The sequence below is a fragment of the Phyllobates terribilis genome, unplaced genomic scaffold, assembly GCF_046119375.1.
Source record: "Phyllobates terribilis strain yellow unplaced genomic scaffold, ASM4611937v1 Scaffold_4__5_contigs__length_816908805, whole genome shotgun sequence".
In the NCBI taxonomy this organism is placed as follows: domain Eukaryota; kingdom Metazoa; phylum Chordata; class Amphibia; order Anura; family Dendrobatidae; genus Phyllobates; species Phyllobates terribilis.
In genome coordinates this window covers 756,891,090-756,917,543 of record NW_027362764.1, presented here as the reverse complement: position 1 = coordinate 756,917,543, position 26,454 = coordinate 756,891,090, and the positions used below count along the sequence as shown (strand labels likewise).

The 26,454-nt window shown below is 47.5% G+C and overlaps 1 protein-coding gene and 1 pseudogene across 10 annotated transcripts in view; one reads left to right on the top strand and one right to left on the bottom strand.

The window, feature by feature from the left end:
• CYRIB (CYFIP related Rac1 interactor B) overlaps window positions 1–25,900 on the top strand; it is a 205,751-nt gene extending 179,851 nt beyond the window's left edge. For all 10 annotated transcript variants that reach the window (XM_073679888.1, XM_073679889.1, XM_073679886.1 and 7 more), the window contains 9 exons: window positions 2,174–2,295; window positions 7,727–7,832; window positions 9,508–9,644; window positions 10,771–10,848; window positions 13,465–13,581; window positions 15,914–15,993; window positions 17,028–17,154; window positions 23,543–23,613; window positions 25,367–25,900. In XM_073679888.1, coding sequence (XP_073535989.1) covers window positions 2,174–2,295; window positions 7,727–7,832; window positions 9,508–9,644; window positions 10,771–10,848; window positions 13,465–13,581; window positions 15,914–15,993; window positions 17,028–17,154; window positions 23,543–23,613; window positions 25,367–25,430 — 902 coding nt within the window. In that variant the 3' untranslated portion in view covers window positions 25,431–25,900. The remainder of the gene's footprint in view (window positions 1–2,173; window positions 2,296–7,726; window positions 7,833–9,507; window positions 9,645–10,770; window positions 10,849–13,464; window positions 13,582–15,913; window positions 15,994–17,027; window positions 17,155–23,542; window positions 23,614–25,366) is intronic.
• Window positions 5,296–7,714, bottom strand: LOC141264127 (uncharacterized; annotated as a pseudogene).
• Window positions 25,901–26,454: the final 554 nt, after the last annotated feature.

Genomic DNA, 26,454 nt, shown 5'->3' with positions numbered 1-26,454 from the left:
CTCTTATTGTGTCCTCTGGGGTCTCTATAACAGTATTAGAACATGGACTGTGTAAGGGACTGTTATAGGGACCCAAGAGGACACAATAACAGAGCATAGCCCGGATAGGAACTCATGAATAGGTAGTCCCTTATGCAGTCGGTGTTCTAATACTATCTACTCATGAGTTCCTATCCGGGCTATGCTCTCTTATTGTGTCCTTTGGGGTCTCTATAACAGTATTATAACATGGACTGTGTAAGGGACTGTTATAGGGACCCAAGAGGACAGAGCATAGCCCGGTTAGGAACTCATGGGTAGATAGTCCCTTACACAGTCCGTGTTCTAATACTATCTACTCATGAGTTCCTAACCGGGCTATGCTCTGTTATTGTGTCCTCTTGGGTCCCTATAACAGTCCCTTACACAGTCCATGTTCTAACACTGTTATAGAGCCCCAGGGGACACAATAAGAGCATAACCTGGATAGGAACTCATGAGTAGATAGTATTAGAACATAGACTTTGTAAGTGACTGTGTAAGTGACTGTGTAAGGATCCCAGAGGATAGCCTGGATAGGAACTCATGAGTAGATAGTATTAGAATATGGACTGTGTAAGGGACTGTTATAGGGACCCCAGACATTGCAATAAGAGAACATAGCCCAGATAGGAACTCATGAGTAGATACTAATAGAACACAGACCATGTAAGGGACTTTTATAGGGACCACAGAGGATAGCCTGTTTAGGAACTCAAAATTAGAGAGTTCCTTACAGTCTATGTTCTAATACTATCTACTCACAGAGGATAGCCTGGATAGGAACTCATGAGCAGATAGTATTAGAACATGGACTGTTTTAGGGACCCCTAGGACATAATATGAGAGCATATCCTGGTTGGGAGGTCATGAAGTAACAATGTTGAAACCCAGATGACTTTAGGACATACTGGGACTGATTTACTATCTCGGCCACTACTGAGACTTGATAATCTTAAACTGCGCCAGATTTATCACATTGGTTTGCACTGGGTGATACAACAATTTATTTTTGTCTCATTTTACATGAAAATTGTGGTAAATGTATCACATTGAAGCTGCATCCCAGCTTCTAAGCCTCCCCCCGTCCCGGTAAGCCTGGTTTCCTCTAGGGAACGATCTTTCCTGATTGAGACCTAAAGTGTCTCAAAAAGACATAATAAATAGTTGTAAAACTTTAAACAACATTATGCACCCAAATGTGTGTACGCCTTAGTAAATCTGTCCCTGTATGTGCGGGACCCCACAGGTTCAGTGGACATAGGTTATATAGTGTTCGAACATAGCCGGTGTAGGGACTAATGAGAAGCCAGGACTGGCATAGGGACTGGAGCGTAGTCCATGTAGGAACTCACATTATCCGACTGTTACCTACTGATAGACTCTAGACTGTAAGGTGTCAGAGCATGAGCCGGTGCAGGGACCCCGACCATGAGCCGGTGCAGGGACCCCGACCATGAGCCGGTGCAGGGACCCCGACCATGAGCCGGTGCAGGGACCCCGACCATGAGCCGGTGCAGGGACCCCGACCATGAGCCGGTGCAGGGACCCCGACCATGAGCCGGTGCAGGGACCCCGACCATGAGCCGGTGCAGGGACCCCGACCATGAGCCGGTGCAGGGACCCCGACCATGAGCCGGTGCAGGGACCCCGACCATGAATTCTAGCCCATTAGAAGTTTGGTGTAGAGTTGCCTTTGATGGTCAAATGTTGGACATTGCCTTTTAGGGTTCATCCATTTTGGGTCAACTCCCTAAAAAGATATAGTTCTACCCACACAATTTAAAGGATTGTCCACCTTGAATCTCCCTTTTTATATGGCAGTTGTAGCAGGGGGGTGCATTTTTTTTTTTTGGGACACACCTCTTGTTCCGGAGGGTTTTCAATGCCCAAAAATTTCAGGGTACCCATTGGCATCTATTGGCTCCATATGGTGCTTGCTGGACAATTACCCAGCTGATCGACAAGTCACATGAGGACCTTTCTTATGGAAATGGCAGGTCCAATGTGGACAAACCCTTTACGTATTCATGTGTGTGCTGAAATAATGAAGTTCCGTCAGAGTTGCTTGCTTTTCCCTCCCTCCGTTGTCTCCCCCTGTAGTCGGGGATCCTGATATCGATGGTAACAGTGGTTATGATTTCATGCCGTCTAGATGCTCAACCTACAGAATCCGAGAAAGATATTTATAATCAGGTGAATGTAGTATTAAAGGACGCGGAAGGAATCTTGGATGATTTACAGTCGTACCGAGGAGCCGGTCTGGAGATCCGAGAGGTAAATGACTTATCCTTCAATTTGTAATATTTTACTTTGACTTACGTATTTAGTATTACTTTTAGAGTTGCATTATATGTTATACTCTAGTCAGTCCGGCGATGGGCAATTCATTTCCCCAAGTGGCCGAAATTAAAGAGAATCTCAGCAGGTTTTTGCTATGTAATCTGACTGCAGCATGATGTAGGGGCAGAGACCCTGATTCCAGTGATGTCTCTTACAGGGCTGCTTGCTGGCATTTTGATACAATCTATGTTTTCTCTGCTGCAGAGCTCGGAATGCTGAGCTGTGTATAACCCCGCCCACACTACTGATTAGCAGGTTTCTGTACTCAGAAATCTGCCAATCAGTGTTGGGGGCGGGGTTACCCAGAGCAGTTGATAAGGAGGCGCAAGAGAACCTAGTCCTGTAATGATAATCTCCTGCTGATGAAACACTGATTATATTGAAACAGCAACACACAGCCTAGTAAGTGACACATCTCTGGAATCAGGCTCTCAGCCTCTACATCATGCTGCTCTCAGATTACATAGCAAAAACTTGATCACAGATTTATGTGTATCATTATTTCATATTTTTATCACGTAGCATTGAGCAGTATGACTAGTAGCTACTGCTAATACATATTACGTTAGGACGTGTTGTAACCTGTATTCTTACCTGTAGCAGCAACTCAAAATCATATAAGTTACTGCTTTTTATAAAGCTTATAAATTATCCTGGTCCAGTTATTCAGCCTAAAAAAGCCCTCCTCCTCCTGCTGCTCCTCCTCCTCCTGCTGCTCCTCCTCCTCCTGCTGCTCCTCCTCCTCCTGCTGCTCCTCCTCCTCCTGCTGCTCCTCCTCCTCCTGCTGCTCCTCCTCCTCCTGCTGCTCCTCCTCCTCCTGCTGCTCCTCCTCCTCCTGCTGCTCCTCCTCCTCCTGCTGCTCCTCCTCCTCCTGCTGCTCCTGCTCCTCCTGCTCCTCCTCCTCCTGCTCCTCCTGCTCCTGCTCCTCCTGCTCCTCCTGCTCCTCCTCCTCCTCCTCCTGCTCCTCCTCCTCCTCCTGCTCCTCCTGCTCCTCCTCTTCCTGCTCCTCCTCCTCTTCCTGCTCCTCCTCCTCTTCCTGCTCCTTCTCTTCCTCTTCCTGCTCCTCCTCCTCTTCCTCCTCTTCCTCCTCTTCCTGCTCCTCCTCTTCCTGCTCCTCCTCTTCCTCCTCCTCCTCTTCCTCCTCCTCCTCTTCCTCCTCCTCCTCTTCCTCCTCCTCCTCTTCCTCCTCCTCCTCTTCCTCCTCCTCCTCTTCCTCCTCCTCCTCTTCCTCCTCCTCCTCTTCCTCCTCCTCCTCCTCTTCCCTCCTCCTCTTCCTCCTCCTCCTCTTCCTCCTCCTCCCTCCCTCCTCCCCCTCTTCCTCCTCCTCCCCCTCTTCCCTCCTCGTCCCCCTCTTCCTCCTCGTCCCCCTCTTCCTCCTCGTCCCCCTCTTCCTCCTCGTCCCCCTCTTCCTCCTCGTCCCCCTCTTCCTCCTCGTCCCCCTCTTCCTCCTCTTCCTCCTCTTCCTCCTCGTCCCCCCTCTTCCTCCTCGTCCCCCTCTTCCTCCTCGTCCCCCTCTTCCTCCTCGTCCCCCTCTTCCTCCTCGTCCCCCTCTTCCTCCTCGTCCCCCTCTTCCTCCTCGTCCCCCTCTTCCTCCTCGTCCCCCTCTTCCTCCTCGTCCCCCTCTTCCTCCTCGTCCCCCTCTTCCTCCTCGTCCCCTCTTCCTCCTCGTCCCCCTCTTCCTCCTCGTCCCCCTCGTCCCCCTCTTCCTCCTCGTCCCCCCTCTTCCTCCTCGTCCCCCTCTTCCTCCTCGTCCCCCTCTTCCTCTTCGTCCCCCTCTTCCTCCTCGTCCCCCTCTTCCTCCTCGTCCCCCTCTTCCTCCTCGTCCCCCTCTTCCTCCTCGTCCCCCCTCTTCCTCCTCGTCCTGCTCCTCTTCCTCCTCGTCCCCCTCTTCCTCCTCTTCCTGCTCCTCTTCCTCCTCGTCCCCCTCTTCCTCCTCTTCCTGCTCCTCTTCCTCCTCGTCCTCCTCTTCCTCCTCGTCCCCCTCGTCCCCCTCTTCCTCCTCGTCCTGCTCCTCTTCCTCCTCGTCCCCCTCTTCCTCCTCGTCCCCCTCTTCCTCCTCGTCCCCCTCTTCCTCCTCGTCCCCCTCTTCCTCCTCGACCCCCCCCTCGTTCCCCCTTGTTCCCCCTTGTTCCCCTCGTCCCTCTCTTCCTCCTCCCCCTCTTCCTCGCCCCCCTCGCCCCCCCTCGCCCCCCCTCGCGCCCCCCCCTCGCCCCCCCCTCGGCCCCCCCCCCTCGTCCCCCCCCTCGTCCCCCCCCCTCGTCCTCCCCCCCTCGCCCCCCCCCTCGCCCTCCCCCCTCGCCCCCCCCTCGCCCCCCCCTCGCCCCCCCCCTCGCCCCCCCCCTCGCCCCCCCTCGCCCCCCCCTCGCCCCCCCTCGTCCCCCCCTCGTCCCCCCCTCGTCCCCCCCCCTCGCCCCCCCCCCTCGTCCTCCCCCTCGCCCCCCCCCCCTCGCCCCCCCCCTCGTCCTCCCCCCCTCGCCCCCCCCCTCGTCCTCCCCCTCGTCCCCCTCCCCCTCCTCGTCCCCCTCCCCCTCCTCGTCCCCCTCCCCCTCCTCGTCCCCCTCCCCCTCCTCGTCCCCCTCCTCGTCCCCCTCCCCCTCCTCGTCCCCCTCCCCCTCCTCGTCCCCCTCCCCCTCCTCGTCCCCCTCCCCTCCTCGTCCCCCTCCCCCTCCTCGTCCCCCTCCTCGTCCCCCTCCCCCTCCTCGCCCCCCTCCCCCTCCTCGTTCCCCCTCCCCCTCCTCGTCCCCCTCCCCCTCCTCGTCCCCCTCCCCCTCCTCGCCCCCCTCCTCGTCCCCCTCCCCCTCCTCGTCCCCCTCCTCGTCCCCCTCCTCGTCCCCCTCCCCCTCCTCGTCCCCCTCCCCCTCCTCGTCCCCCTCCTCGTCCCCCTCCCCCTCCTCGTCCCCCTCCTCGTCCCCCTCCCCCTCCCTCGTCCCCCTCCTCGTCCCCCTCCCCCTCCTCGTCCCCCTCCTCGTCCCCCTCCTCGTCCCCCTCCTCGTCCCCCTCCTCGTCCCCCTCCTCGTCCCCCTCCTCGTCCCCCTCCTCGTCCCCCTCCTCGTCCCCCTCCTCGTCCCCCTCCTCGTCCCCCTCCTCGTCCCCCTCCTCGTCCCCCTCCTCCTCCCCCTCCTCCTCCCCTCCCCTCCTCCCCCTCCTCGTCCCCCTCCTCGTCCCCCTCCCCCTCCTCGTCCCCCTCCCCCTCCTCGTCCCCTCCCCCTCCTCGTCCCCCTCCCCCTCCTCGTCCCCCTCCCCCTCCTCGTCCCCCTCCTCGTCCCCCTCCTCGTCCCCCTCCCCCTCCTCGTCCCCGTCCCCCTCCTCGTCCCCCTCCCCCTCCTCCTCCCCGTCCCCCTCCCCCTCCTCGTCCCCCTCCCCCTCCTCGTCCCCCTCCTCGTCCCCCTCCCCCTCCTCGTCCCCCTCCCCCTCCTCGTCCCCCTCCCCCTCCTCGTCCCCCTCCCCCTCCTCGTCCCCCTCCCCCTCCTCGTCCCCCTCCCCCTCCTCGTCCCCCTCCCCCTCCTCGTCCCCCTTGTCCTCCCCCTCTTTCTCGTCCTCCCCCTCTTTCTCGTCCTCCCCCTCTTTCTCGTCCTCCCCCTCTTTCTCGTCCTCCCCCTCTTTCTCGTCCTCCCCCTCTTCTCGTCCTCCCCCTCTTTCCTCTCCCCTCTTTCTCGTCCTCCCCCTCTTTCTCGTCCTCCCCCTCTTTCTCGTCCTCCCCCTCTTTCTCGTCCTCCCCCTCTTTCTCGTCCTCCCCCTCTTTCTCGTCCTCCCCCTCTTTCTCGTCCTCCCCCTCTTTCTCGTCCTCCCCCTCTTTCTCGTCCTCCCCCTCTTTCTCGTCCTCCCCCTCTTTCTCGTCCTCCCCCTCTTTCTCGTCCTCCCCCCTCTTCTCGTCCTCCCCCTCTTTCTCGTCCTCCCCCTCTTTCTCGTCCTCCCCCTCTTTCTCGTCCTCCCCCTCTTTCTCGTCCTCCCCCTCTTTCTCGTCCTCCCCCTCTTTCTCGTCCTCCCCCTCTTTCTCGTCCTCCCCCTCTTTCTCGTCCTCCCCCTCTTTCTCGTCCTCCCCCTCTTTCTCGTCCTCCCCCTCTTCTCGTCCTCCCCCTCGTCCTCGTCCTCGTCCTCCCCCTCGTCCTCGTCCTCCCCCTCGTCCTCGTCCTCCCCCTCGTCCTCGTCCTCCCCCTCGTCCTCGTCCTCCCCCTCGTCCTCGTCCTCCCCCTCGTCCTCGTCCTCCCCCTCGTCCTCGTCCTCCCCCTCGTCCTCGTCCTCGTCCTCCCCCTCCCCCTCGTCCTCCCCCTCCCCCTCGTCCTCCCCCTCCCCCCTCGTCCTCCCCCTCCCCCTCGTCCTCGTCCTCCCCCTCGTCCTCCCCCTCGTCCTCGTCCTCGTCCTCCCCCTCGTCCTCCCCCTCGTCCTCGTCCTCCCCCTCGTCCTCCCCCTCGCCCTCCCCCTCGCCCTCGTCCTCGCCCTCGTCCTCGCCCTCGTCCTCGCCCTCGCCCTCGCCCTCGCCCTCGTCCTCCCCCTCGCCCTCGTCCTCCCCCTCGTCCTCCCCCTCCCCCTCGTCCTCCCCCTCCCCCTCGTCCTCCCCCTCGTCCTCCCCCTCGTCCTCCCCCTCGTCCTCCCCCTCCCCCTCGTCCTCCCCCTCGTCCTCCTCCTCGTCCTCCTCCTCGTCCTCCCCCTCGTCCTCCCCCTCGTCCTCCCCTCCCCCTCGTCCTCCCCCTCCCCCTCGTCCTCCCCCTCCCCCTCGTCCTCCCCCTCGTCCTCCCCTCGTCCTCCCCCTCGTCCTCCCCCTCGTCCTCCCCCTCGTCCTCCCCCTCGTCCTCCCCCTCGTCCTCCCCCTCGTCCTCCCCCTCGTCCTCCCCCTCGTCCTCCCCCTCGTCCTCCCCCTCGTCCTCCCCCTCGTCCTCCCCCTCGTCCTCCCCCTCGTCCTCCCCCTCGTCCTCGTCCTCGTCCTCCCCCTCGTCCTCGTCCTCGTCCTCCCCCTCGTCCTCCCCCTCGTCCTCCCCCTCGTCCTCCCCCTCGTCCTCCCCCTCGTCCTCCCCCTCGTCCTCCCCCTCGTCCTCCCCCTCGTCCTCCCCCTCGTCCTCCCCCTCGTCCTCCCCCTCGTCCTCCCCCTCGTCCTCCCCCTCGTCCTCCCCCTCGTCCTCCCCCTCGTCCTCCTCCCCCCTTCCAGGTCTGCTCTAGTCACATCCAAAGGAGCGGGGACAGTTTTATTGTTGGCCTGTAACTTTCCATTAGGGACTTTTTTTAAAGATGCATCGGGGGGACATATCCCCTTAATTTTGCATACGCTGTGGGAGAGATGGACTACCAGGGCTCGGCTGAATGCAATGACCAATATCCGCCCTGTACTCTGACCCCCCCCTGATCTGGTACTTTGCATTGTATTCTGCAGGCCATACAGCATGCTACTGACGAGAAGCTACAAGAGAAAGCCTGGGGGGCCGTTGTCCCTCTAGTCGGCAAGCTAAAGAAGTTTTATGAATTTTCTCAAAGACTAGGTAAGTTTCCGCTGTGTAAGCGGGAACTCCCAGACTGGCGAGCGACACTGGGGCTGGCGTTCTACCATAAAGGCCATAGTGTTCAGGGAATGTGAAGTTTTACATGCAGGCCAGCAAATAAATGTCTGACCCAAGATGCAAGGATGCGACTGTCAGTTTTGGCTCATAGTGAGTGCAGCTCTGGAATATAATGCAGGATGTAACTCAGGATCAGTAATGTATGTACACAGTGACTGTACCAGCAGAATAGTGAGTGCAGCTCTGGAGTATAATACAGGATGTAACTCAGGATCAGTACAGGATCAGTAATATAATGTATGTACACAGTGACTGCACCAGCAGAATAGTGAGTGCAGCTCTGGAGTAATACAGGATGTAACACAGGATCAGTAATGTAATGTATGTACACAGTGACTGCAGCTCTGGAGTATAATACAGGATGTAACTCAGGATCAGTACAGGATCAGTAATGTAATGTATGTACACAGTGACCGCACCAGCAGAATAGTGAGTGCAGCTCTGGATTATAATACAGGATGTAACTCAGGATCAGTAATGTAATGTATGTACACAGTGACTGCACCAGCAGAATAGTGAGTGCAGCTCTGGAGTGTAATACAGGATGTAACTCAGGATAAGTATAGGATAAGTAATGTAATGTATGTATACAGTGACTGCACCAACAGAATAGTGAGTGCAGCTCTGGAGTATAATACAGGATGTAACTCAGGATCAGTAATGTATGTACACAGTGACTGTACCAGCAGAATAGTGAGTGCAGCTCTGGAGTATATTGCAGGATGTAACTCAGGATCAGTATTGTATGTACACAGTGACTGTACCAGCAGAATAGTGAGTGCAGCTCTGGAGTATAATACAGGATGTAACTCAGGATCAGTACAGGATCAGTAATGTAATGTATGTACACAGTGACTGTACCAGCAGAATAGTGAGTGCAGCTCTGGAGTATAATACAGGATGTAACTCAGGATCAGTACAGGATCAGTAATATAATGTATGTACACAGTGACTGCACCAGCAGAATAGTGAGTGCAGCTCTGGAGTATAATACAGGATGTAACTCAGGATCAGTACAGGTTCAGTAATGTAATGTATGTACACAGTGACTGTACCAGCAGAATAGTGAGTGCAGCTCTGGAGTATAATACAGGATGTAACTCAGGATCAGTACAGGATAAGTAATGTAAAGTATATACTGAGCCTTGGCATCAGCAAGCAGAGCCATATTAAAGGGGTATTCTCATGATTGGAAGTCATTTCCTATTTCTATAAAATAAGGGATCATTTCACAATTGCTTGGGGTCCGATCCTGAGAACCAGATATCTGAATAGGCCCAAAATGGTGAACGGAGCAGTGATGGATCCTGTGCGCTGCCGCTCCATTCATTAGCAGAGCGCTACTCTCGGTGTTCTCCCGCAGTGCGCAGGATCGACCATCGCTCCATTCACATAAGGTTCTTCAGATCCCCTGTTCTCGGGATTGGTGGGGTCCCAGCGTCGGACCCTCAGCGCCTGGGACTTTATCTGCTGTATTTTGTGTCTTCTGTGGGTGTCCGCACCCTCGGTCTTATTCTTGCTTTATCATTATGAGCGATCTTATATGTGACTTTAGAGTTGTGTGATGTCTTACGGTACTTTTCGGTTGTGTATTTAGAGGCGGCGTTACGTGGGCTCCTGGGGGCTCTCACCAGCACTCCCTACTCCCCAACGCAGCACCTGGAGCGAGAGCAGGCTCTTGCCAAACAGTTCGCTGAGATCCTTCACTTCACTCTCCGCTTTGATGAGCTTAAGGTAAAATATCTGATATTTAATATCCAGCTGATGCAAGAAGACGATCTGCCCAATCTGTCTGATCTGCCTGACCGACGACAGCACGGATCCCTGAGAGGATCTCCACAATGAGTTTTTGGACCTATTGCAATTGATGGCCTTTGATTTAAAGGGAATCTGTCACCAGTTTTTTGCTATGTAATCTGAGAGCAGCACGATATAGGGACAGAGACCCCGATTCCAGTGCTGTGTCACTTACTGGGCTGCTTGCTGCAGTTTTGATACAATCCCTGTTTTCTCTGCTGCAGATCTAGCAGAGCTCGGAATGCTGAGCTGTGTATAACCCCGCCCACACCACTGGTATGTGCATAGGCAGAAAGCTGCCAATCAGTGTCGAGGGGCGTGGCTGGACTTCCTGCTAGCAGGCTAAGTAGTCCTCTAGTGATAAATTCACAGTTTTCTCTGCAGGAGATTTTCAAAATGACAGCAAGCAGGAGTGGCTGACCCATCACTGCCATCATCTGTACTCCTAATGCAGACGCTCTGATATTGACGCACCTGAAAGCAGGAAAATAGACTGGGGAAACCCAGGGCTTGGAAGCCGCTTACAGGAATGAGGACACAGCCCCTAATAAAGTGATTTGCAAAGTTTCAAAACTTTAAAAAAGAAATCAAAAATATAGTTTACTTACTCTTAATGTTCTTCCCTCATTTAACCTTTTCATGTGCAGTCGTATTTTTTTCATATTCCATGCAGGAGCTATAATTATTATTTAGTACGATATACCCTTATTGTTTTTTTATGGTCGCCACCATTTAATACCATATTATGTATGTGAACATCGCATGTCAGAGAAGGATTAAAGAACATTTCCGCGATGTATAATCAAAGCTGTAGGAATGACTAGTGTTACTCCTATTAGACACCGGAGCTGAGCAATGGCCACAGCGCCGCCCTAGTGGCCAAGATTAGAGGGGATGCTTATTTCCACAATGAAATCACAACACCAACCCCCATAAATTATTCTCGCCGTACTGTGCCAGTTGTCACACGATCGCCTTGTATTTAATTCTTTCTTGTACATTATAGTTTATCGTGTTTTCTGCTCATTTAAAGATTCACGTCGCTTTTTCTTCATCTTTCCAGATGACAAATCCTGCTATCCAGAATGATTTCAGCTACTACAGACGAACCCTGAGCCGCATGCGGATTAATAATGTCCCGGTAAGCTGTCAGCCGCTTTTCCTACATTAGATGCAGCCATCGCTCGTACACGTCTCGTCTCTCGCACACGACCGTATTACGGCTTGGTGCGGCCTCCTAGGTGCGCGGTGATGTAATGTCGCATCTGTAGTTTTGAAAAAAAAAAGTAAGTGAAGAACCCTTTTTAACACTTGCTTTTTTTTGGCTTGAACACATATTAAAGGATTTCTCCAATTTTTTCTTATTTTTTTTTTATATCCAGAAAGTGGAGAACCCCTTTAATATTTACATTATTGATTAAAAAAAAAAATAAGTGGAGAACCTCCTTATTTTTTATGTGTGTGTGTGTGTGTGTGTGATTTTAAATGAAAAACCCACAATGGTCACAGAAAAAACTTCAATCTGCCAAAAGTAGTAATAAATTAAAAATCTATGAAAATGAACAAATGAAAGTCAGACATTGCTTTTCTGCTTCCACAGAATTTTTTATAAAATTAAGCTCATGAAACAGAAATGATGGTTTTCTTCTTAACTTAATATTTTGTTGAACAACCTTTTGAGGCAATCACTGCAATCAAACGATTCCTGTAACTGTCAATGAGACTTCTGCGCCTCTCGACAGGTATTTTGGCCCACTCCTCTTGAGCAAACTGCTCCAGTTGTCTCGTGTGTGAAGGTTGCCTTTTCCAGACGGCATGTTTCAGCTCTTTCCAAAGATGCTCAATGTGATTTAGGTCAGGGCTCATAGAAGCCACTTCAGAATAGTCCAATGGTTTCCTCTTAGCCATTCTTGGGTGTTTTTAGCTGTGTGTTTTGGGTCATTATCCTGTTGCAAGACCCATGACCTGCGACTGAGACCAAGCTTTCTGACACTGGGCAGCACATTTCTCTCTAGAATCCCTTGATAGTCTTGAGATTTCATTGTACCCTGCACAGATTCAAGACACCCTGTGCCAGATACAGCAAAGCAGCCCCAGAACATAACAGAGCCTCCACCATGTTTCACAGTAGGGACAGTGTTCTTTTCTTGATATGCTTCATTTTTCCATCTGTGAACATAGAGCTGATGTGCCTTGCCACAAACTTTCATTTTTGTCTCATCTGTCCATAGGACATTCTCCCAGAAGCTTTGTGGCTTGTCAACATGTAGATTGGCAAATTCCAGTCTGGCTTTTTTATGATTTTTTTTCAACAATGGTGTTCTCCTTGGTTGTCTCCCATGAAGTCCACTTTGGATCAAACAACAACTGCTGGTGCGATCTGACACTGATGTTCCTTCAGCTTGAAGTTCACCTTTTAATCTCTTTAGAAGTTTTCCTGGACTCTTTTGTTACCATTCATATTATCCGTCTCTTTGATTTGTCATCAATTTTCTTCCTGCGGCCACGTCCAGGGAGGTTGGCTACAGTCCCATGGATCTTAAATTTCTGAATAATATGTGCAACTGTAGTCACAGGAACATCAATCTGCTTGGAGATGGTCTTATAACCTTTACCTTTAACATGCTTGTCTATAATTTTCTTTCTAATCTCCTGAGACAACTCTTTCCTTTGCTTCCTCTGGTCCATGTTGAGTGTGTACACACCATGTCACCAAACAGCACAGTGAGTATCTGTAGCCCTATATACAGGCACAGTGAGTATCTGCAGCCCTATATATAGCACAGTGAGTATCTGTAGCTCTATATACAGGCACAGTGAGTATCTGTAGCCCTATATACAGGCACACCGACTGATTACAAGATTGTAGACATCTGTGATGCTAATTAGTCGACACAACTTGATTTAACATGTCCCTTTTGTCACATTATTTTCAGGGGTACCATCATTTCTGTCCAGGCCGATTTCATGTGTTTAATTTTTTTAAAAATTCTGTGGAAGCAGAAAAGCAATGTCTGACTTTCATTTCTTCATTTTCATAGAAAAAAGGAGTAGCAGTGAATCAGTGAATGTGTGCTCCCCCATTTTTCGTATATCCATTTGTGCCTAAAATTTACTTCATTTGTAGTTTTAGAAAATTAATATTTTGTCGCTTACATTTTTTTTATGTACTTTTTTATTTTTTTTATAATCCACCCACATTTTAAGTTTGGTAAAAACCTATAAATACTTTTTTTTTTTCTAATATTTTGCATTTAATATCTTTATGATCATCCCAATTAATTTTTTGCTCTTGTTTGACATTTTATTGTTATCTATTATAAATTGTTTTTTCTTTTGTTTTTTGCTGTTTTTTTTTTTTTTTTCATTTTTTTTTTATTGGTCATCTAACAAAAAAAAACAAAATTGTTCCCTTCTCATATTTATTTAGATTTTTTTTTATTCACTTTTAAATTTTTAGAAATTATTTCTCCTTTTTTTTCCACAATTATCACAAAATTCTGACATAGAACGCTACAAAACTGAAAGTTGTGTTTTTTTTTTTTGTTCTTCTGACGTGCATTAACCAGAGATTCTCAGTTTAAGTATTATTCATTAGGGGACCGGATGTCTCCGGTCCATCCCCCGGATTCAGTGCAGGTTTCCCATGTATCCCCTTGTTGTTCAGGGTGCGGTAATGAATCTGTGGTTAGGAGTAATGTGATGAATCCCGTGTATATACATGATGTTTATTCCCCTTGCACACTTCTGATTATAGGCAGAGGGAGAAAACGAAGTAAATAATGAACTGGCCAATAGGATGTCGCTATTCTACGCTGAGGCCACGCCCATGCTCAAAACGTTAAGCGATGCCACAACTAAGTTTGTATCGGAGGTAAGAAAAGGGGCCAAGGGCATTTGCTGGTTTCCAGGTTCCTATGCAGAGCTCATAGAATGATGAAGTGAGCTTTGTCATCTTGGTCGTCTCCTACGCAGAGCGTAGCAGCCGTCAACAAACTCATTTAGACTGCAGCGCTCTGCATAGGCAGCAACTGAGATTACAAATGTTGCTCTGAGCTCTGTCAGAGTTCCCTACCTCTCCTCTCGCTTGTAATTTTGTGGAAGGAGAGACCGAGACCTACTTGGGGGGGGGAGGGGTGCTGTCTTAAATTTAAAAAAATTGTCCCCCTATAAAACAAAAAAAAAAGCACTAACATGATATTACTATTTTAAAGTATTGCACAACTTTTAGCTTATGCCAGTTCCACTAAAAATGGGCGAAGCTGGTGGCAGGGTGGGGCGTGACAAATCCATCAAAGGATGTGGTGTAACTTGCGTAAGAAATGTTACTCCAATTTTTGACTGGAGGGAGCAACATTTCTGGCGGAGGAGCGCGCCAGTTGTAAGATGCACCGAATTCATTCATTGGCATGCGCCTCCTAAGGGATTTGGGTCATTCCTACTCCTGGACATCCATCAGTAAGGCTGGCATGCGCAACACCAGTCGTAATAAGTCGGACCCTAAGTTTTTAAATATTCCAAATCTTTACTATGTTTAGAGCTAGCGTTAGGGCTAGCGTTGGGGTTAGGCCTAGCGTTAGAGCTCTGGCAAGGTTTGGGGTTAGGGCTAGCATTATTGTTAGGTTTGGGGTTAGGGCTAGCGTTATTGTTAGGTTTGGGGTTAGGGCTAGTTTTATTGTTAGGTTTGGGGTTAGGGCTAGCGTTATTGTTAGGTTTGGGGTTAGGGCTAGCGTTATTGTTAGGTTTGGGGTTAGGGCTAGCGTTATCGTTAGGTTTGGGGTTAGGGCTAGCGTTATTGTTAGGTTTAGGGTTAGGACTAGTGTTGGGGCTAGGGCTAGCGTTGGGGCTAGGGCTAGCGTTGGGGCTAGGGCTAGCGTTGGGGCTAGGGCTAGCGTTGGGGCTAGGGCTAGCGTTGGGGTTAGGGCTAGCGTTGGGGTTAGGGCTAGCGTTGGGGTTAGGGCTAGCGTTAGAACTCTGGCAAGGTTTAGGGTTAGGGCTAGGTTTAGAGTTGGGGTTAGGGCTAGCGTTGGGGTTAGGGCTAGAGTTAGAGCTCTGGCAAGGTTTAGGGTTAGGGCTAGCGTTGGGGTTAGAGCTAGGTTTAGAGTTTGGGTTAGGGCTAGCGTTGGGGTTATTTTTATAGTGAAGATTGGACTTTGGGCTACGGTTAGGACTGGGGTTAATGTTAGGTTTGGGGTTAGGGCTAGCGTTATTGTTAGGTTTGGGGTTAGGGCTAGCGTTATTGTTAGGTTTGGGGTTAGGGCTAGCGTTATTGTTAGGTTTGGGGTTAGGGCTAGCGTTATTGTTAGGTTTGGGGTTAGGGCTAGCGTTATTGTTAGGTTTGGGGTTAGGACTAGTGTTGGGGCTAGGGCTAGCGTTGGGGCTAGGGCTAGCGTTGGGGCTAGGGCTAGCGTTGGGGCTAGGGCTAGCGTTGGGGCTAGGGCTAGCGTTGGGGCTAGGGCTAGCGTTGGGGCTAGGGCTAGCGTTGGGGCTAGGGCTAGCGTTGGGGCTAGGGCTAGCGTTGGGGCTAGGGCTAGCGTTGGGGCTAGGGCTAGCGTTGGGGCTAGGGCTAGCGTTGGGGCTAGGGCTAGCGTTGGGGCTCTGGCAAGGTTTAGGGTTTGGGTTAGGGCTAGCGTTGGGGTTATTTTTATAGTGAAGATTGGACTTCGGGCTACGGTTAGGACTGGGGTTAATGTTAGGGCAAGGATAATAAAAACCATACACAAACCACTGAAAATTTTTCTGTTAGCTTAAAAAAGAAAAAAATAAATATGACAATGTATAACTTCTTAGTAAAAAAATGTTATATTGGATTTACGCAAAAAACAGGAAATTTAAAGGGTCAAAGGGAAAATCATAATTATGGCAGCATTTTCTTACAATATAATACATGTACTTGGTGAATAAGGGGCTGGTGGAAGAGACTTAAGGAGCGCTAACGACCCAGAGGTTAGAGGGGCGGAGAATCCTTGCTGTGCCCTGAGCTGTGCCGCTAGCTGCAGGTGCACCAGTAGTCTTGTGTTGGGACCAGAGAGGCTCTGTTCAGCCTCGGTTCAAGTCAGGAGACCCCTTTTTCCCTTATAACACCCATAAAGTTGCCCTAATGGGGCATCAACATGACGAGATAATTCCTTATCACATTTTTTGCATCAGTTGAATTTTTTTTTTCTTGCATTGGATTTTCTTCATATCCTTCCCCCCTTTCATAGAACAAGAACCTACCTATAGAAAATACCACTGATTGTCTAAGCACCATGGCCAGTGTGTGTCGGGTAATGCTGGAAACTCCGTAAGTTCTTTTTTTTTTTGTTTGTTTTTTTACTTTTTAGTGTTTTTTTCTATTGTATTATATGTACTATTACTTTATTAAAGAACTTTAGTTATCACTTTGAGTTAGTTCACTACTGATCTTATGTTTTTAATAGAGTTCTAATTCAAGGGTTTACAATATTGTATTTTGATGATCAGAAAAAGACAGATTAAAGAGCTACTAATTCTTCTGTTTGAAAGAGCTCGCTGAAAAATTCTCAGTTAACTCATTCTGCAGCCATCAACAGGCAGTGCAACGAAGAGGCCTTAGAAGTCAGAAGGTGCAGCATTTTAAACTAAACCCAATTACAAAAATACATACCTTTTTAATTAAAAAAAAAAATGTTCCCAAAGGAGGACAGCCCCTTTAAAGTCAATAATTATACCGTAAGCTCCTAAGATTCCCCATAGTGGTGACAGCAGGAAAATTCTGTTTTATTATATAAAGCAGACCTATCTCCTGGTCAAAAGTGGCTCCTATTAACTCTTATTTAATTCCCATTGCTCCCCTGAGTTTTCCATTTTTTGTTTTTTTTAGAATCCGTCGCACGGATCCAGACATATGGGCCTTTTTTTATCTTGCGCTAGTGCGCATGGTCTTTAGGAGGGGGCGTGGCTCACCTAAAGACACGCCTCTATAGAATTTTGTCAGACACGCCCCCTGGTAAATTTCCATAAAATGAGCACTGAATAAAAAAAAGATCCATATCTATGGAACCGTATGGCGGATTTTAAAAAAACAAAAACTGAAATACTCACGGGAACATGGGGAATAAAATAAAAGCACAAATTGGCCACTTTTGACTTGGTGACAGGTTCCCTTTAAATGTCTCTGTACACAGAATACGGAGCTCTGTACGAGAAAAAAATGAAGCTGTAACCGTTCTAAAAATATTTCAAGAAATGATATGGAGATTCACTCGAGAGACGCGATTATGTAAATATATTTATTTTGAACGTACAGTAACAATCTGGTGAAATATTTTAACATTGCGTCTCTTTTACTCATTGCAGAGAATACAGGAGTCGGTTTACAAATGAAGAGACCGTGTCCTTTTGTCTGAGAGTGATGGTGGGAGTCATCATCCTGTACGACCACGTGCATCCCGTGGGAGCCTTCGCCAAAATGTCAAAGATTGATGTATGTTTGTTCTCTTTGAATATTAAAGAGGCGCGCGGCTTTGCCAGCATCGGGAAGTGCATTAGCACCGCAACTCCGCGCTCCGTATCCATTAGCACAACACAGAGTCAGCAGGAAAGTTCTCAAAGACGCGCTGGTGTCAGGAGACCTGATCAAAAATGACAGACTAAGCTGGCGCTCTGGCGGGCACACAGACTGCCAGCTCAGGGTCACCCCCACCGTGACCACCGCTCCAAAACACTTTTAGGAAATGCTGATCTGAAATTGAAGGTTTGATGATGAGAAAACCACAACAGCAATTTTTTAAAAAAAAAAAAAAATAAATAAAATTTTCAAGCTGCTCTGGAAGAAAAAAAATCTATAATCACAACCTCCATTCTCACATCAGAAGCCCTGAACTCTTCACCTGGACACCATCTCTAACCTTACTGTTTAAAGGGAATGTGTCCTCTTATATATACCCAATATATTGTTTAGATCAGGTTTATGTATATATATTTTTATATTACTTTCTTATATTTTGATAATTCAATTTTGCGTTTTTCCATTTTTTTATGTCATAATATATATATATAACATGGAAGAAAAAATAAATATATGAAATATATAATACATATGTAATGTATGTAAAAAAAATTATATAAAATATATACATATATATAGATGGATAGATATCTATTTATCTATAGATATTTATTTCTAAATATATATTCACATATATTTATATACCATACAATAACTGTGTATGTGTGTGTGTGTGTGTATATAGTACAGACCAAAAGTTTGGACACACCTCATTTAAAGATTTTTCTGTATTTTCATGACTATGAAAATTGTTCATTCACACTGAAGGCATCAAAACTATGAATTAACACATGTGGAATTATATACTGAACAAAAAAGTGTGAAACAACTGAAAATATGTCTTATATTCTAGGTTCTTCAAAGTAGCCATCTTTTGCTTTGATGACTGCTTTGCACACTCGTGGCATTCTCTTGATGAGCTTCAAGAGGTAGTCACCGGAAATGGTTTTCACTTCGCAGGTGTGCCCTGTCAGGTTTAATAAGTGGGATTTCTTGCTTTATAAATGGGGTTGGGACCATCAGTTGTGTTGTGCAGAAGTCAGGTGCATACACAGCTGATAGTCCTACTGAATAGACTGTTAGAATTTGTATTATGGCAAGAAAAAAGCAGCTAAGTAAAGAAAAACGAGTGGCCATCATTACTTTAAGAAATGAAGGTCAGTCAGTCCGAAAAATTGGGCAAACTTTGAAAGTGTCCCCAAGTGAAGTTGCAAAAACCATCAAGCGCTACAAAGAAACTGGCTCACATGAGGACCGCCCCAGGAAAGGAAGACCAAGAGTCACCTCTGCTTCTGAGGATAAGTTTATCCGAGTCACCAGCCTAAGAAATCGCAGGTTATCAGCAGCTCAGATTAGAGACCAGGTCAATGCCACACAGAGTTCTAGCAGCAGACCCATCTCTACAACAACTGTTAAGAGGAGACTTTGTGCAGCAGGCCTTCATGGTAAAATAGCTGCTAGGAAACCACTGCTAAGGACAGGCAACAAGCAGAAGAGACTTGTTTGGGCTAAAGAACACAAGGAATGGACATTAGACCAGTGGAAATCTGTGCTTTGGTCTGATGAGTCCAAATTTGAGATCTTTGGTTCCAACCACCGTGTCTTTGTGCGACGCAGAAAAGGTGAACGGATGGACTCTACATGCCTGGTTCCCACCGTGAAGCATGGAGGAGGAGGTGTGATGGTGTGGGGGGGCTTTGCTGGTGACTCTGTTGGGGATTTATTCAAAATTGAAGGCATACTGAACCAGCATGGCTACCACAGCATCTTGCAGCGCCATGCTATTCCGTCCGGTTGGCGTTTAGTTGGACCATCATTTATTTTTCAACAGGACAATGACCCCAAACACCTCCAGGCTGTGTAAGGGCTTTTTGACCAAGAAGGAGAGTGATGGGGTGCTACGCCAGATGACCTGGCCTCCATAGTCACCAGACCTGAACCCAATCGAGATGGTTTGGGGTGAGCTGGACCGCAGAGTGAAGGCAAAAGGGCCAACAAGTGCTAAGCATCTCTGGGAACTCCTTCAAGATTGTTGGAAGACCATTTCCAGTGACTACCTCTTGAAGCTCATCAAGAGAATGCCAAGAGTGTTCAAAGCAGTCATCAAAGCAAAAGGTGGCTACTTTGAAGAACCTAGAATATAAGACATATTTTCAGTTGTTTCACACTTTTTTGTTCAGTATATAATTCCACATGTGGTAATTCATAGTTTTGATGCCTTCAGTGTGAATGTACAGTTTTCATAGTCCTGAAAATACAGAAAAATCTATAAATGAGAAGGTGTGTCCAAACTTTTGGTCTGTACTGTGTATGTATGTGTATGTGTATGTGTATATGTATATATATATATATATATATAATATATATATATATATATATATATATATCCTGACACTGCCATATTGGGGACAAACCGTTCCTGTATTGTCTATATAGAAAATGCGGCAGAGAGTATCTGCTTTATGGCTGCTGAAATGAATGGATCGATAAACATCCTAAATTTTTAGCGTCCAAGGAGTGATTGGATATAGGCTCTTCACCCAGAGATCAGGGGGTGACAGCAGAGCAGCATACAGAGCTTTATAGTGCTACAGTCCTGCCTAATCTTGACATTCGTCAGTACAATAAACATGTGAATAAATCCCCTACTCTTTATTGATCAGATGACTCTGCACCTACTGCCTCAGTCTATACAGCAAATGAGATGACTCTGCACCTACTGCCTCAATCTATACAGCAAATGAGATGACTCTGGTCCTGCTCCCTCAGGCTATACAGCAAATGAGATGACTCTGGTCCTGCTCCCTCAGGCTATACAGCAAATGAGATTACTCTGCCTCTACTGCCTCAGTCTATACAGCAAATGTGATGACTCTGCTCCTACTGCCTCAGGCTATAGCGCAAATAAGATGACTCTGCGCCTACTGCCTCAGGCTATAGAGCAAATGAGATGACTCTGCCTCTACTGCCTCAGGCTATAGAGCAAATGAGATGACTCTGAACCTACTGCCTCAATCTATACAGCAAATGAGATGACTCTGCTGCTACTGCCTCAATCTATACAGCAAATGAGATGACTCTGAACCTACTGCCTCAGTCTATACAGCAAATGAGATGACTCTGCACCTACTGCCTCAGTCTATACAGCAAATGAGATGACTCTGCTCCTACTGCCTCAATCTATACAGCAAATGGGATGACTCTGCTCCTACTGCCCCAATCTATACAGCAAATGAGATGACTGCCTCTACTGCCTCAGTCTATACAGCAAATGTGATGACTCTGCTCCTACTGCCTCAGGCTATAGCGCAAATAAGATGACTCTGCGCCTACTGCCTCAGGCTATAGAGCAAATGAGATGACTCTGCCTCTACTGCCTCAGGCTATAGAGCAAATGAGATGACTCTGAACCTACTGCCTCAATCTATACAGCAAATGAGATGACTCTGCTGCTACTGCCTCAATCTATACAGCAAATGAGATGACTCTGAACCTACTGCCTCAGTCTATACAGCAAATGAGATGACTCTGCACCTACTGCCTCAGTCTATACAGCAAATGAGATGACTCTGCTCCTACTGCCTCAATCTATACAGCAAATGGGATGACTCTGCTCCTACTGCCCCAATCTATACAGCAAATGAGATGACTGCCTCTACTGCCTCAGTCTATACAGCAAATGTGATGACTCTGCTCCTACTGCCTCAGGCTATAGCGCAAATAAGATGACTCTGCGCCTACTGCCTCAGGCTATAGAGCAAATGAGATGACTCTGCCTCTACTGCCTCAGGCTATAGAGCAAATGAGATGACTCTGAACCTACTGCCTCAATCTATACAGCAAATGAGATGACTCTGCTGCTACTGCCTCAATCTATACAGCAAATGAGATGACTCTGAACCTACTGCCTCAGTCTATACAGCAAATGAGATGACTCTGCACCTACTGCCTCAGTCTATACAGCAAATGAGATGACTCTGCTCCTACTGCCTCAATCTATACAGCAAATGGGATGACTCTGCTCCTACTGCCCCAATCTATACAGCAAATGAGATGACTGCCTCTACTGCCTCAGTCTATACAGCAAATGTGATGACTCTGCTCCTACTGCCTCAGGCTATAGCGCAAATAAGATGACTCTGCGCCTACTGCCTCAGGCTATAGAGCAAATGAGATGACTCTGCCTCTACTGCCTCAGGCTATAGAGCAAATGAGATGACTCTGAACCTACTGCCTCAATCTATACAGCAAATGAGATGACTCTGCTCCTACTGCCTCAATCTATACAGCAAATGAGATGACTCTGAACCTACTGCCTCAGTCTATACAGCAAATGAGATGACTCTGCACCTACTGCCTCAGTCTATACAGCAAATGAGATGACTCTGCACCTACTGCCTCAGTCTGTACAGCAAATGAGATGACTCTACCTCTACTGCCTCAGGCTATACAGCAAATGAGATGACTCTGCCTCTACTGCCTCAGTCTGTACAGCAAATGAGATGACTCTGCCTCTACTGCCTCAGGCTATACAGCAAATGAGATGACTCTGCCTCTACTGCCTCAGGCTATACAGCAAATGAGATGACTCTACCTCTACTGCCTCAGTCTGTACAGCAAATGAGATGACTCTGCCTCTACTGCCTCAGTCTGTACAGCAAATGAGATGACTCTGCCTCTACTGCCTCAGTCTGTACAGCAAATGAGATGACTCTGCCTCTACTGCCTCAGGCTATACAGCAAATGAGATGACTCTAACTCTACTGCCTCAGTCTGTACAGCAAATGAGATGACTCTGCCTCTACTGCCTCAGTCTGTACAGCAAATGAGATGACTCTGCCTCTACTGCCTCAGTCTGTACAGCAAATGAGATGACTCTGCCTCTACTGCCTCAGTCTGTACAGCAAATGAGATGACTCTGCCTCTACTGCCTCAGTCTGTACAGCAAATGAGATGACTCTGCACCTACTGCCTCAGTCTATACAGCAAATGAGATGACTCTGCACCTACTGCCTCAGTCTGTACAGCAAATGACATGACTCTGCCTCTACTGCCTCAGTCTGTACAGCAAATGAGATGACTCTGCCTCTACTGCCTCAGTCTGTACAGCAAATGAGATGAATCTGCCTCTACTGCCTCAGTCTATACAGCAAATGAGATGACTCTGCCTCTACTGCCTCAGTCTGTACAGCAAATGAGATGACTCTGCCTCTACTGCCTCAGTCTGTACAGCAAATGAGATGACCAAAATGATATGGTGGAATATATGTGGACAAATTTAATACATTTTTTCGAGTATGATTCCATTGAAAAGAACGACCTTCAGGCCCGGCACCGTCTATACTGAGGCCAACATTTGCAAAGTGAGGGAGGAATGGGCCACACATGCTTCTTACCCTTGGCTTTGCCATCTCGGGGCACGATTTTCCCTTTACTAGGAACGTCCCCAAAATGTTTATAGTTGTCCTTAAGCTGCAAAAAGATTACAGGTGTCAGTCTGTTCCCAAGAAGGAGAGCTGCAGATGGGGCGCAGCACGGGTGGCTTAGCACGGAAAACCCCTAGAGTTCATAAGAAGCCCGTCTGACAGCTGGTGGACGTCCGCCCTGGTGCCGCAGCGTTCTTACTATAGGTCTCTATAATAGAGATCTGACTGTACATGCAAAGCAATCTCACAAATGTAGCCTGCAAATAGATTTAATGACCTTAAATGGTTAGTCCCGTCTTCGTAGATGGATATATGGTTGGATACGGCTTCTAAAAACAAGCACGTTTCCAATTTACTGCTTATTAAAATTTGCAGCCGTTTTTGAGATATTCACACTTTTTCTTTTCTTTCCAACTGGTTTCCTTGCAGACCGACCACCGCAGCTGTCTAACATGTAAGATCTGCGCTGAATCTGGCTGAGATTAGGAGTTGGCGGCGCGCTCTAGCTATTGTGCTCAGCGTCAAAACAGCATTTACAAGCTTAATAGAAAAGAGCTGCTCATGTTCTACTCTTTAGCAGCGGTGGTCGGTCTCCAAGGCAACGAGCTGTAAACAAAAGAACCAAGTGTTAATATCTCAAGAACGGCTTAAAATTTAACCAAGCAGTAAATAGCAAAACTGCGTGTATTTACAGTGACACTGTTGTCCTACATAGCAGGCAAGTCAATGAGGCTGAGCTGCAATACCAGACACAGCCACGGACAGGAGTGGCGCTGTTTTTAGTTATGATTTTTTTTTATTTTAGGTTGTTTTTCATGTATGACCATGAACAGACTGTGCAGTATTGTATTAACCCCGCTGTTCTTTTCTGGTTTCAGATGAAAGGCTGCATTAAAGTTCTCAAAGAACAGCCCCCCAACAGTGTAGAAGGTCTCCTAAACGCTCTCAGGTACGGATTCCCCAGCAGCGACCCACCCGTCATGCAGGAGTCAGGGTTTGGTCACTGGTTTCCATAGCTGTGAGTTATAGGGCCAGCCGCCTGTGACCGGCTCATTTCCCAGCGTTCTGTGGGAGGCGCCACAGTCTCCTGACAGTCTGTTTTTTTTTCCCCAAGATCACCTCCGCTCTTGATGTGAAGCATCTGCTTACTGAAGAGCTGAGGGGTAATGGAGCATGGATCCATAGCGGAGAGAACAGGCCGAGCGCAAAAGCTTATTTACAGCTTGTCAGCACCGTTAGTACCGGCCCGTGCAGCACTTCTTATGTCGTTCTTTTATCATCATGTCGCATTAAGGACCAACATTCTGAGCAGAACTTTACATCTTTACAGCCGGCCAGGCTGAGATTTCTGTTACAGATAACGAAATCCCCTGCATTAACATTCTGCCTGCAGCCACTAGAGGGAGCTAATGTGCAATGTATACCATAGCGGTCAGCTCCTGAGCGCCATCTAGTGGCCAGATAAGTTTCATCTTAGAGAAATCGCATAGAGGTAGAGGGCAGCCTCTTATTATGTGGGTAATGTATGTACACAGTGACTACAGCAGCAGAATAGTGAGTGCAGCTCTGGAGGATAATACAGGATGTAACTCAGGATCAGTACATGATCAGTAATGTATCTACACAGTGACTCCACCAGCAGAATAGTGAGTGCAGCTCTGGAGTATAATACAGGATGTAACTCAGGATCAGTATTGTATGTACACAGTGACTACAGCAGCAGAATAGTGAGTGCAGCTCTGGAGGATAATACAGGATGTAACTCAGGATCAGTACAGGATAAGTAATGTAATGTATGTACACAGTGACTGCACCAGCGGAATAGTGAGTGCAGCTCTGGAGTATAATACAGGAGGTAACTCAGGATCAGTAATGTAATGTATGTACACAGTGACTGCACCAGCAGAATAGTGAGTGCAGCTCAGGAGTATAATACAGGATGTAACTCAGGATCAGTAATGTAATGTATGTACACAGTAACTGCACCAGCAGAATAGTGATTGCAGCTCTGGAGTATAATACAGGATGTAACTCAGGATCAGTAATGTAATGTATGTACACAGTGACTGCACCAGCGGAATAGTGAGTGCAGCTCTGGAGTATAATACAGGAGGTAACTCAGGATCAGTACAGGATCAGTAATGTAATGTATGTACACAGTGACTGCACCAGCAGAATAGTGAGTGCAGCTCTGGAGTATAATACAGGAGGTAACTCAGGATCAGTAATGTAATGTATGTACACAGTAACTGCACCAGCAGAATAGTGATTGCAGCTCTGGAGTATAATACAGGATGTAACTCAGGATCAGTACAGGATCAGTAATGCAATGTATGTACACAGTGACTGCACCAGCAGAATAGTGAGTGCAGCTCTGGAGTATAATACAGGAGGTAACTCAGGATCAGTAATGTAATGTACATACACAGTGACTGCACCAGCAGAATAGGAGTGCAGCTCTGGGGTATAATACAGGATGCAACTCAGGATCAGTAATGTAATGTATGTACACAGTGACTGCACTAGCAGAATAGTGAGTGCAGCTCTGGGGTATAATACAGGATGCAACTCAGGACCAGTAATGTAATGTATGTACACAGTGACTGCACCAGCAGAATAGTGAGTGCAGCTCTGGAGTATAATACAGGATATAACTCATGGTCGTCCTGTGTCTGTGTCATGGTCGTCTTTGTGTTCCCCAGGTACACAACGAAGCATTTGAATGATGAGACTACCTCGAAGCAAGTCAAGGCAATGCTGCAATAACAGTGACGTCGGTGCTTATCTGCTGTGGACACAAGACAGTATTCTGCAATGACTGAGACCTCCAGGATTTTAGTGATTGCAATGACTATTTCTGTCCGGCTTCCCCTCTCTACTGTTTTATTTCCCCCCTCCGGATTTCTCACTTTCCCTTTCTTTAACTTTTTTTTTTTTTTTTTTAACCGTGTTCTTGTTCTTAAGTAAGCTCTGACGTCGTCTTATTTTTTCGTGCCAAAATCAATGGGATTGAAACCTGGGAAGGCGGTGTGAACAGTTTTACAATGGCCGTTTCAGTGGCAGCTATTTATGCATCGCATTAGATTTTTTTTTTCCCCTGAATGTGGGGAAAATTCTGTGACTTGAACTAAATATTTTTAAATTTTATTTTATTTTTTTTTTTGTCCCCTCCCAGAAAATATACTAATATTTAATATTGCTTAAACTGCATGGCGGATCTGCCTATTTCTGCTGTCGTCAAAAAAAAAAAAAAAAAAAAAAATTATATATAAAAACATACAACTGGATTTTTTTTTTTCTGTTGCGGCTTTTTTTTTTCTCCATGTGCAGCCAAGAAAAAGAAAAAAAAAAAAGAGCGAAAGTGTTTAAATTAACTGTTGTAAAAAAAACAAATGTTGGTTCCCAGCACAATGATTTTTTTGACTTAGGAAGAAAAAAAGAGAGAAAATGTTTTTAGGTTGCATTTTGACTCATTTTTGTAAGGACGTATGTTGTATGTTTTAATCTTTGATGACTAACATAAAATAATGTGATGTGTGCGTAACAGAATTACGTATGCATGTTTATGTCAAATGGATGGCTGTTAAAATAATAAAAGTCAGCTTTCATTTTTCTAAATTATGACTTTGCACTGATCATTTGATTCATCATTTTTTCCAGTTTTCTTTTTTTTTTTTTTTTTTTTTTTTGGACTCTTAGATGCTGTTTTTTGCTAAATCATATAATATATAATTAATGTCATATCCACAGATCCTGGTGGGATTGGGCAAACCACTAGACCACCAGGGTT